Below are 13,423 nucleotides of genomic sequence, written 5' to 3' on the forward strand. Positions count from 1 at the left end.
GTTACTGCATAAATGTTATAGAGAATCTGTTTTCTCACATATTCAGATCCAAAACCCTGTTCTACACTCTGGCTTCATGAGACCCTAATACGTGACATTGATATCTTGGCCATTCGAGAGTGTCTTCATTTCTAGTTGCTGTGGTCTGGTAGGAAATCCTCTGGCTTTCAGTCCATGTTCTCAAATTATTTAGAACTATTGCTTTTTTAGTTAACCTGTTCAGTGAAACCTCTGTTAATGAACTTTGGGAGAATGGCTCTTACATTTATCATATAGGATTTATCATATATAATTAGTATAATACAGTTTCTTTACATAAGTATTTAAAAAACTGCTTCTACATAAATTGATACAGTTACATAATATTCATTTATCTTTTACAATAATTAATGACATGGAATAAACACTGAAAGACCGTCTGTTGAGAACCACAGCAGCTATGATGCCACCACCAATGTGGCTCTGATTCGTGTTCAGTATGACATCACCTAAGATTATTGTTATGTGGTAACAACTGTCTACAGGGAGAAAACAAGAATATTGGTTGTTTTGATGACAGTCACACTAAGTTGAAGTATGAGTCCTGGAGATTGAAAATTTTGTCCATCAAACACTGCTTATTTATTATTATTATTNGATTTATTCACTCTATCTTCAATAGTCTTCACTTCTTCACAGTAAAATACCGGAGCTATACCAGTGTCACTGTATTACACACTCCCAGTACCTTCTTGCACTATCACCTGTAGTCACACATTCTGGTCTTCACGTTCATGATTCACTTGCTACAACTGAACTCGGCGACTGCTACAATTCAGTTGACTGCTTAGACATTCCATTTCTCTTATAAACCTTCAGCTGCACAGTGGAAAACGCAATTCACTTCCCTGTTGCGTAATCGCCGCGTTTACAGGTGTTGCTGGGCCACGCTGCCGAGAGTTGTTTATTGCTGTGTAGCAACCAACATGCTTTGGCTAGGCTCGGAGAAACACCGCTTTCCTTACTGTTGTGTAACTTGGCAACCGACCATTTATCAAGGGTCTGTTTTCATGGTAACTCATTCCACCTCCCGTTGCCCAGCAACGGTTAGACATGTCACATTATTATTTCATGTCATCCCATTTTGTCTCACCATATTATAAGTCTCATTGGACTAACAATTTTTATCTTTCGTGCCATGTAATCTCCATTAAATAAACACATTATTCATTTTTAGTGTGCTTTCTTTTCTTATGGGGAAAACGTATAATAGACTTACAGTATCACCATAGTGCCTGTCTGTATGTGCACATGTACACATAATATGTGTGTTCCCCTTTCAACTGTTGAAGCAGCCACCTAATTTCCATAAAATTTGCTATGAATGTTATGCTATTAGAGGCAACCCCAACCTCACTTCGTATTTTCCTACAATCTGTGACACCAGCATGGTGGCTGAATTAACTTCTCATGTGGGAGTGTCACTGGCACCGTTTAATACGTATAAGGTGCTGAAATGATGTATAGTAACAGATTTTTGGAAAAAATGGGTAACAAGGTTTTTGGGGGTGGGGGGTGAGAGGTGGTAGAATGTAGAACAACATTACATGTGAATGATATTTGTTTGTAGCTTTCAGTTTGGTGTCAGTACATACTGAAACACTGAATCTAGCATTCAAAATTGGGTATATGAGTAAGGTCATTTATACATACATACATGAAGTATTGTTCTTAACCTAACAATGAAAACATGGCATTGGTTCAATCCTTTGAGGTTCTTCAGTAACAGGTTGTTCCCAAGAAGAAAATAAGTACCATTGCTGTTGCTGCTGCTACTGCTACCACCAGTGAGGATGACAATGATAATGATTATAATAATAATTATGAGAATGACAGTGCTGACTATGATAATGATGGTAGTGATAATGATGGCAGTAATATTGTTGCTGTTGTTTTTGCTGTTGGCAATAAAAGCCTAATTCAAGTGGGATTCGATCATATACGTATATTGTCACATGTATGTGTGTGTGTGACTGTAGACGTGGTGTGGATTGGTAAATGGATTTATTGACCACTTATACACAGTACTCAAAACTGCAAGTAATTACAGCACTACCACCAATCTCCACAGTTTAAAAATCGCTGCTGTGAACACTAAGTCTTCTTATGCCTACAGGGTCTTCAACAGACATTTCCTGGTAACGGATGTTAACAGTGGAAATTCTTCAGCTTCCCACACTGAGGACCCTTCCTTTCTGGCGAATATCCTGCAACTGAACTCTTTCAATTCCCTCAGCTGGCCTGCATTTCTCAGTATATATTCCCTGGGCATACCAAACAGAAAACACCGCCCCAAGCAGGTCCTCTATTTGTTACCAAGAAACAGCTGTTGTTTAGTTGTTTGTTTCAAGGTCTTTGCCTAGCAGTGGGGCTATATGCCACACACACACAAATCCAGCATGTTGGTTTATGAGTTAAATTACATTTTGTAATGATGTAAAATTTGTAGAACTAGAAAAGCTGTGCCTGATGAAAGTACTCACAGGTTTAATGACTCTTGCTTCCTTATATTCATGTGTGTTAACTTAACATTTTCTTAATTACATTTTTATAGCCACACATTTTGTTGTAACATGTATTATTGTGTGTTTATCATTATCTTTTTTTGGAATGCACTGACTATGCTGTATTGTGTGCATGTATACAGTTATAAATTACTGCAAGATCCACAAATTACCATGGTCCTTACAAATTTCACGTTCTGATTGGTGTATTGATTTATTTGCCTCTAGGAGAGTGTGATGGATGATGAAGATGCAGACACGCCTGAAGATGGGAGTGACGAAGATGAAGTAGAATATGAAGACACAGAAAACCAAGATTATCAACAGAGTACATCCAGTGAAAGTGATGAATACAGGAAATCCAGTTCTGACACCGGATCTGCTTCAGAACAGGAGACTCGACGGGCCATTACTAGATCGTTTACTCGTCTAAAAAGACAGGTTGAAACAAAATGTGACACGCCTTTACAAAAATGTTATCGCTGTGGCAAAGTCCTCTCTACAGACTTCTGTCTCTGTGTATACAAAATTCCATTTCAGTGTGAACGTTGTAATATAACATTTGCAGGTCTTCCGGAATTCCAGTCACATATGAGGTCTGTCCATACACCTAACCGTATAAATATTGGTGCCACTAATAACATTGCCTCTAAGAGTGCTACCAAAGATAGTCAACCAAGTGTATTTTTTAATCCCAGTAATACAGAACCTAAATTTGAGCCTGAGCTTTTAAGAACAGAACGATTACAGGAAGTGCATACATGCCAGACATGCAAAGAAACGTTTAATACAAAACTTGGCCTTATGGCACATAGTTTAAATCACACTGAACGTGAAGAAACTAACACCTATAAGTGCAGTCATTGTAATCGTGAATTTACATCAACTGTTCGATTGTCTATCCATGTGACACGAATGCACATTGAGGAAAAGAAATTTGTCTGTGATGTATGCAACAAGGGTTTCAGGTAGGAAATGAAAACCTACATCCAGCGATTGAAAAAGAACTCTTATGATGAAGTGGTTAGCACTTCTGCTTTGTATATGGGAGGTACCCATTGAAAATACAGCAAAGTATGTATATATCAAGAATGTAAAAATTTGTAAAAATTATAATGAGTGCTAACAATGTCCAGAAAGGGTTAAAATACATTGTCATCTAAGGATTAACTTCACTAACTTTTGGGATGTGACCCTGAGCGTTCGGGTAGAAGTCAGCTGATGTTTTCGAGCAGTGTATTGCTTCTGTCTTCAGGAACGAGTAAGCCAAACAAGAAGAGTAAAAACGGTATGATTGCTGATTGTTTGGCTTACTCTTTGAGCCAAAAGATAGAGGTTCCTCCAGAACATTAGTAAACTGTGAGGGAGTTTGAAAAATAATGAGACTACTCACATTAGTCAGTATCTGAGGATTCCTGAGGTTTGGCCACTGTTTCTTTTTTGAAGTAACATGCTTCATGTGCTGTACATTTTTTTCAGTGCCTATCTCACTCCTGAGACATGACAGTAGGCAATTTCTACACATCTTGCATAGGATAGTGGTGGTGGCTTCTTTCAGTTAAGTTTTACTGTTGAATATATGTCCTTGTAGTTCATGTCTAAGTGTTGGAACTGTGCAGAAGTCACATGGGGCGAGGGTAAGGTGGTGTTCTACAGGTGTTCCACTGATGTCTGCTGGTGTCTCTCATCATCATATGTGCAATATGTGGCTATGCATTGTCTTGAAACAGAGGCCACTGTTCTGTCAAGAACTCTGGTCTTTTCCAAATAAGTAGAAAGTAAAAAAGTAAGTAAATCTATCCCTGTAAAGAGGCCATGAAGGCCCATAGGGTTGTGAGACTTTGATGGTCCCAGATTATCTAGATAATCGACTCAAAGATGGCGGTAAGTTTGTCAGCCTTACTTGCTGGCTGCGCTTTACTCCCCAGGAAAATTATTTAATTAATTCCTGGTATTCATTTCTGTTAGAGGCTGAGTCGACCCCAGGGCCATAGTGCAGCTTGAAGGATTAGGTCAATTTAAAAAAAATCCAATGACCTCATCGGGACTTGAACCCACGACCTTCCGGCTTGTGGTATAGCCCCTCAACCAACTACATTACCACATGACCCCCCTTATTTTTTCAAATAACATTCCTTAAATGATTTTTAAGTATATTTGCATAGTAAATGCCATTCCCAGCTGCCTTCCAAGATAGCCAGTGTGAAGAATAATGCCTTTAAAGTCAAAAACAATATTGGCATTATTTTTCCTGATGATGGTGCAATGCAAAATTTCTTTAAAATGACTCCATCATTGAAACACTGTAGCTGATCTCATACCTTCTGTTCCATGTACATTCTATAACATCTCTAATATCTCTTCACTGCTTTTCCTGAGCTTCACACAGAATCCTACAGCACATCTATTCCCGGAAACGTGTGAAATATCCTTCTGTTTCATCATTGCAAAACAGGTTCTTAAAGAGCTCATACAGACGTGCACTCAGTATGGAAACTGATAATAATCTTTGCACTAGTAGCTAAACTCACTTGAGGAAATACACAGCACATGCACCATCTCGATCAGTGTGACCAAAGGCGAGCAGTGTTGCCAATCACATTATTTTTGGAACTCTGTTCGTATTACCAGACTACACCATATCACATCCCAAAACTCTTCATAGTCATCACATGAGCATGCCAGATCTCAGTCATAACCTTCAAGCCCATCACTTAACTTCCATTCCCTTATATCACAACGTGGAACTTAAGAGGGGCATATGGTAGCGTACTTGGTCAAGGCACTATGATACAAAGTGGAAGGTCATAGGTTTGATTCCTGATGAGGTCATTGGATTTTCCAGTTGACCTAATCCTTCCAGCCACACTATGACCCTGGGGTCAACACAGCCTCTAACAGAAATGAGTACCAAGAATCTTTCAAGGGGTAAAGGGCATCCGGTGCATAATGCTGACATCCTCACCACCATCTGTGAGCCTTGACATCTCACAACCCTATGGGCCTTCACTCCCTGTTACAAGGAAGGCTCTGCCTATACCTTTTACCTTTACCATTATTTATGGTACTTAGGGGGGCATGTGATAGTGTAGTTGGTTGAGGCACTATGCTACAAGCTGGAAGGTTGCGGGTTCGAGTCTTGATGAGGTGAATTTTTTTTTCCATTTACCTAATCCTTCCAACCACACTATGGCCCTGGAGACGACTCAGCCTCTAACAGAAATGAGTATCAGGACCCTTCCTGGGGGTTAAAGGGCGGCCGGCTCGTAAGGCTGACAACCATACCACAATCTGTGAGCCAGTTGTCTAGAAGATATGGGAACCTCGACGTCTCGCAACCCTATGGGCCTCCACGGCCTGTTACAGGGATACCTTTACCTTTTTTTATGGTACTTAAAATTACAGAATCAATGCAGATAACAGCAGTCTTTATTCCTTTTAGAATTGATTACCATAAATACTTAAAATAAACAGGGAAAAATTGACACTTTTGATGATCTGAATTGAGATGATAAAAGATGTCTGACACTTACTTGATCTCTTATACTGAAAACTGAATGCTTATTAGGAACCTTCCTTTACAAGCAGAAGTTCTGACTATTGTTTGTGCATCTACAATGTTCAGATTTAAAGTCAAACGAACTCATACACACATAAATACATATGTACACAGACACACACACAAACAAATGAACGCACACACATGCACACAACCCCACCCCCATTGCGCACACGCAAATATATATTCCAGGTCCAGTTCAAAATGCAGCACAGCCATCCAGCGCTATGTTGAGACTGATGCTTTTTCATGCTTTAAAACTGTAAAATGTCCCTTCAGAACATGGAAATGTCTGTGAAGGTGCAGTGGGTGTCACCTGGTGTGCATTTCTTAGTGGTTAAGACTTGGAGAGAGTAAGCTGCTCACACTTAGATTTCGGAAGGCAGGGTTACAACAGAGAAGGTGGGTTGACAGAACCTTTATGGACTGCTAGCCACAAATAATTCTGTGGGGGGGGAACTGAAGTATAGTTTATGGGCTAGTTAAGAATCGCTCATTATTATGAATGTGCTGAAAAGATCCTTCAATTTATGTAATAGTTTTCACATGTTCAGTGTTAAGTAATTGATTGTTCCCATGGATTTTGTCACTAAAATGAAGGTCATACTCTTTCTACTGTGGTTTCACTGTATTAGCAAAAGGGCAAGAACAGCATAAATTCTGTCTTTAAGAATCTAATGTAAACTACATAGGTTATACAGCAGTGAATAATAGGATGATTGAAAATGACAGATTTGGAGGGTGTGGAATTAAATGGTCATCTGTTTTAAATCACTGTCCCATTGCCTGGAGGAACTGAGGAAGTCCAGTGCTCATGATTGCTGATCTGTGGGCTGAGATTCAAACTCAAGACTCCTTAGTACTCAGGCAAATGCTCATAATTCAACCATGGTATTTGGTTCAATCTTAGCAGGGATACCAGTTATTCTGGTGGAAAGTTTTCATGGTTCGCCCTTCAGGCAAATACTAGTGGTTCATTGAAGCAGGCCATGGCTCTTTCCTTCAGTTTTTTATACGAGGGTCGTACTGAAAGTCATGAGCAACAATTTTTAGTAAAGTAATATGCTTTATTATTGACAAACTAAATACAGCACCTCAATCTACAGACCTTTCTTTATTTTTCCACATAGTCGCCACTTCTTTGTACACATTTCTCCCAGCGTTCTGGGAGTTGGAAAATTCCCCTTCTGTAAAATTCCATTTCAGCCATCCGAAGACACTGACGCACTGCTTTCTGAATTGCCCTCTTCTCTCAAAATGTCCACGCAGCTGATCCTTCACAAATGCGAAGAGATGGTAGTCGGAGGGTACCAGATCAGGGCTATAGAAGGGGTGTGGAAGAAGTTCCCACCCAATCTTTGCAATTCCTTCCAATGTGAGGTGAGTGGCGTGGGGGCGAGCATTGTCATGCAGGATGATGATGTTTTATCCCGGACGTTTATCGCGCAATGCATGACGGAGCTTGTGCAGCGTCTGGACATAACGAGTAGCATTGATGGCTTGCCCAGGTTCCAGGAATTCGGCCAGAATAAAACCCTCTGCATCCCAGAAGACTATGCCCATCACCTTCCCAGCTGATGGTACTGTCTTTGCCTTCTCTTTTGATGGAGAATGCAAATAGTGCCATTCCATACTCTGCCGTTTTGTTTCAGGCTCGAAATGGTGAAACCAGCTTTTGTCACCTGTCATAATACAGAGCAAAAAATCATCGTGTTCGTGTCGATATCTCTGCAGCAGTTCTGAGGTGATGGCTTTTCACTGACCTTTGTGGTCTTCGGTCAATAACCGCGGGACCCAACGAGCACAAACTTTCCTATAGCCCAAGCTTTCAATCATCTCCTGTACTGCACTGTGCCCTGTTCCAAGTTTTCGGGCTGTTGTGCCCACAGTCACACATCTCTCATCTTGAATGATCTCATCCACTCTTTCCTTGTTGCGTTCAGTTGAGGCTGTTCGAGGATGACCACTCCGAGGCTCATCTTCGATGCTGGTGTTCCCATCTTTAAAATGTTTCACCCATCTTCGAACACTGTTCGCACCCATGCACACACTTCCATAAGCACGCTGAAGTCCCTGATGAATTTCTGCAGCAGGGATATCCTCTTTCACAACAAATTTGATGACAGCACGCTGGCGAAATGACATATCGTTGTCGGCCATTTTGTTAGGGGTGATACTGGTCACTTGATGCAAGCTATTGACATCACAAGACACTCAAGGTTAACACAACAGCTGGTTCCACCTACCACCGTACTCCCTTTCGTCTGCTGTTCCCAGGTTGCATGCAAAAAATAGTTGCTCATGACTTTCGGTACGACCTATGTATAACGAAACATTGGTCTACTGTGATGATGCCAAAACTGATAGTAGTCATTACAGTGGAAATGCTCTTTCTTGCCACAACTTGAAAATATTTCCAAGAGTGCAGCAGAGTGAAAGTGTTGTTGATTGTTGGATCATGAGTATGTTCCAAAAGTCAGACTGGTAGCCAGTATTTTATAACATGTGTCAAGGCTATCCCATGATTCAGCATGTTGTAAATCACCACAAGAATTTGGATCTGACTATTGGCAAACTTATGACAGGAACTCACTGCCCATTTATCCCACTATATGGGCCAAATTTTAAGTAAATGCAGTATTCCATAAGGGAGACAGACTCTTTACTCACCAAATATAGCTGCCTGTGTTGTTTTGTGTTTTTTTAAACCCAAAAGAACCTAGATAGGTAAGTAATATGTTGATGTAGAGACAATTGAGCAAAGTGTAATGGAGTAACTTTTGGTGATCCCAAAAATTGAGTTTGAGAGGTGCTTCCAAATGAATGGTAAAATAACTATGTATGTCCTGAAGGGATTGATCTTCTGTCCTTGCAAGTGTAGTATCCTAGTATTCACAGATTCTGTCTCAATACTTTTTGACAAGACTTCATACTATTCTTTAGCAGCTACATACTTCTGCCAGCATTTCTGGAAGCAATCACCTGTGATTTACAGCAACACCATCTTCAAAGCTGTTTGAACTATTGCTGCATGCTTGAAGTAACAGCCCTTCAACAGGTCTTTTCTCAACAAAAAGAGGTAAAAATTTCACATTGGGAGATTGGAATTATGTGGTGGGTGGGGGAGCCACCATAGTACCATGCTTGGTAGGCTGCTGCTGCATGAGCAGCAACTGATGTGCCAGAACATTATCATCCAGGAAAATCCAGTCTTTGTTCACTCACATTTCAGGATATATCAGGTGAAATGCCTGCCATAGACATGCAAGCAGCTATTTGTACCTCTCCAGGTTAACTAATGCACTCTAAGCACTAAACTTGTTATGTATGATGCCCTGGCATTTGAAAAGACTTTTAATATCACCTTCCCTTTCAAGTAGTGCTGCTTAAATATATGGCATTTGGTGATATTGGTGACTTCCATATAGAGGATGGCCAATTTACCTTACGGATCACACAAGTTTTGTCATTCATTATGATCTCACAGAGAAGATCAAGATTTCTGTCTACTTCTGATGTCATCCTGACATTGTTCATAGATGATAAGCATCGTTAAAATGATACATTGGCATAACCTCACTGAGAATCACGTGGCAACTGCCATCAGAAGCTGAGCTTGCAATTGTCTCTCCCATCTAACAGCACAGCCTTCTGCCCCTGTCTCATGTCCCTGTTCTGTGATATTCCACCAAATTATGATCTAATGCCTTGGATGTTATATAAGCATCTACAGTGCATGTGTAAGATTTGAAGTTTTCACGCCAGTGACCATGAAGAATGCCGTCTTCTGGGATGTGGCGCTGTGTAGATCTTGTGTGAACTGACATTCCTCTGACACGTTGGTTCACACAAGATCAACATGGCGCAACATCCCAGAAGATGGCATTCTTTACAGTGCTTCTGCTTGCTGTTTTTCAAATTGTTGACATGTTCCGTGTCATCCTGTTGACAGTCCACTTTCTTACTTCAAAGCCTTCTTTGCTTTGTACTGTGCCCCTTAAGGAACTGTAATGTTCATTAGTCTGACAGCAAGTGAACAGTTCTACAAACTGTTCACCAAACATTGATTTTGAGTGTATGGCATTGTTGCTTAATATTTGGGATGTCATGTTTTAAAATCTTGGACTGGAGACTAGCTATCATAATAGAGGCTTTCCATGGCTTTCCTCAGTCTCCTCAGGCAAATACCAGGATAGTACTTCAAATTAGATCATGAATGATTCTTTGTACATTCTGCCCCATTCATAAGTAATTGATCCTGTCATTGAATAATATATATACTTTGCTGCTAACAGTGATTCAGTAAACTGAAACTAAATCGATAATTACAAACTGTGTAAGAGGCATTTGTCAAGACATGTATGTGCAGCAGTCCGTTTATCTTCAACTGTGTTTCAACTTACGTTCTGGAACATTTTGAAGCTGCAATAGTTATGAAAGAAGATATACACAGCAGCCACTTGTATGAGTTGAAGCGCTGAATAGGAATGGTACCTATACATAAGCGTTGAATGCCTTGTAGGGATGGGGACAGAGCATCATACAAACGAACTATTTTCTTTCAGGAATTGTAAAATTGTTTTTTCAGAAGTCAAATCAGGAAAAGATTCAGATTTTATATTCAAGTAAATATGGTAGTACTTGTGTTAGGGGCTCAACAAGGTAGGGCACAATTGTGCTTGAGATATTCACTTCATATCTGGTATTTTCTAGGTAAAGGTAAAGTTGTCCCTGTGCTCAACAAATTAAGCAGTATGCCATGAAGGTGTATGGGGGAGTGGATGTATAGATCCACATCTGGTATTTTCTGTAACACATTTATTGAGATCTCTTTGTACTGCTGATAATGTTGATGGATGAATACCAACCAATCCTACATAAGTGACAATATCAGTTATGAGGTGCTGTTGATCTCCATTTTCACCATAAGATTGACATCAGGGTGTAGTGGTTATCAAGAGATTCTGTACTTCCATCTCAGATTAGAGTCCAGGTTACCTGTACAAAGTTTTATGTGGTTTTCCTCAGTTCCTAAAAGCAGTAGGTCACCATCACCTCTTCGCATCCTTCTCAATTTACCGTTCATACTTGTCTAGCTTTTTGACACTGTTACAAAATGTCTCTAAATGAGAGAACATAACTTTACTGTGTGACCTACTGGAATAAGGATCTACTAAATGGAATGTTTGATTTTTGCATTTAGAGGAGTAGTTAAAAAATCCTGCAAAGGAATAAAACATCATAATATAAGTTAGATTTAGCAAGAGTATAGGAGGTCAGATGGGATGGAGGTGGCATCGCACCAGCAGGCGAATATAGATTTTTCTGTGGAAAAGGGAATGAAAATCATGAATTAGGTACAGGTTTTTTCATACATAAGAGAATCATATCAGCAGTTAAGACAGTAGAGTTCGTTAGTGATAGGATATCGTATATAATACTAAAATATCGCTGGCGTGATAACATTGTTATGAATGTTCACGTCCCAACAGAAGATAAAAATTGATGACATTAAGGATAGATTCTATGAATAACTAGAACATGTATTTGATAAATTCCCGAAGTGCCCTATGAAAATTTTGTTAGGAGATTTCAACGCCAAAGTAGCGAGGGAAGACATTTTCAAACCAACAGTTGAGAATGAGAGTTTGCATGAAATTAGTAATGATAATGGAGTTAGAGTTGTAAACTTTGCCACATCAAATAATCTTACTGTCAAAAGTACAATGTTCCCGCATCATAACATCCATAAATTTACTTGGACATCTCCTGATGGGAAGATACATAATCAAATAGACCATATTTTGATAGACAGGAGACAGCATTCAAGTATACTTGATGTCCGATCATTCAGGGCAGCAGATTGTGATACTGACCACTACCTGGTGGTGGCAAAGGTTATGGAAAGACTGGCAGTGAGCAAACAAACAACACACCGTTCATATGGAGAGGTTCAATCTCAAGAAATTAAATGAGGTAGAGGATAAAGAGCAGTATTGTGTTGAAATCTCAAATAGGTTCATGGCCTTGGAAAACTTGGACACTGAGGTGGATGTTAATAAAGCTTGGGAAACTATTGGAGAGAATATAAAAGTGTCTGCCAAAGAGAATCTAGATTATTATGAACTGAAGAAGCATAAGCCATGGTTCGATGAGGGATGCTCAAAATTATTAGATCAAAGAGAGCAGGCCAAATTGGAATGGTTACAGGATCCAAGCAAGTTAAATGGGAATAATCTGAACAATATAAGACATGGAAGCAGCAGGCATTTCAGGAACAAAAAGAGGGAATATCTGAAAGACAAAATTGATGAGCTTGCAATGAACAGTAAGAACAAGAACATTAGAGACCTGTATAGAGGAATAAATGACTTTAAGAGGGGTTAGCAGCCTAGCAGTAACTTAGTGAAAAATGAGAATGGTGATCTGCTTGCAGATTCCCACAATATTTTGAATAGGTGGAGGAACTAGTACTTCTCTCAGTTATTGAATGTACATAGGGTCAGTGATGTTAGGCAGACAGAAATCCTTACAGCTGAACCGTTAATACCTGATCCTAGCCATTTTGATGTTGAAAGTGCTATTGCAAAATTGAAACTGTATAAATCGCCAGGTAGTGATCAAATTCAGGCAGAACTTATTCAAGCAGGAGGTGTAATATTACATTCTAAGATGCACAATCTAATTACTTCAATTTGGCATAAGGAAAAATTTCCTGATCAGCGGAAAGAGTCTGTTATTGTACCAGTTCACAAGAAGGGTGATAAAACTGACTGTAGTAATTATCGGGGGATATCACTGCTATCAACTTCATACAAAATTTTGTTCAATATTCTTTGTTCAAGGTTAAGTCCATATATAGAAGAAATTATTGGGGATCATCAGTGTGGGTTTCAACGTAACAGATCAACTACAGATCAGATCTTTTCCATTTGTCAGATATTGGAGAGAAAATGGGAGTACGATGAGACAGTACATCAGCTATTCATATACTTCAAGAAAGCCTGTGATTCAGTTAGGAGGAAAGTATTTTACAACATTCTGTATAGAGTTTGGGATACCCATAAAACTAGTTAGGTTGATTAAAGTGTGTTTAAACGAAATGTATAGTAAAGTCCGTGTAGGTAAACATTTGTCTGATTAGTTTCCTATTCAGAATGGTCTAGAACAAGGAGATGCTTTATAGCCACTCCTTTTCAACTTTGCCTTAGAATATGCCATTAGGAAGGTCCAGGGAAACCAGGTGGGGCTGAAATTAAACGGGACACATCAGCTGTTGGTCTATGCTCATAATGTGAATCTGCTGAGTGATAATGTAGAT

The 13,423-nt window shown here is 39.5% G+C and overlaps 1 protein-coding gene across 1 annotated transcript in view; it reads left to right on the forward strand.

Moving 5' to 3' along the window:
* The window catches only part of LOC111867934 (zinc finger protein 501), a 122,252-nt gene that overhangs the window by 91,847 nt on the left and 16,982 nt on the right, over positions 1–13,423 (forward strand). Inside the window, exon 3 of the mRNA XM_023858168.1 lies at positions 2,772–3,511. Within this exon, the coding sequence (XP_023713936.1) occupies positions 2,781–3,511 (731 nt within the window). The 5' untranslated portion in view covers positions 2,772–2,780. The remainder of the gene's footprint in view (positions 1–2,771; positions 3,512–13,423) is intronic.

Source organism: Cryptotermes secundus, unplaced genomic scaffold, assembly GCF_002891405.2.
Source record: "Cryptotermes secundus unplaced genomic scaffold, Csec_1.0 scaffold267, whole genome shotgun sequence".
Lineage (NCBI taxonomy): Eukaryota > Metazoa > Arthropoda > Insecta > Blattodea > Kalotermitidae > Cryptotermes > Cryptotermes secundus.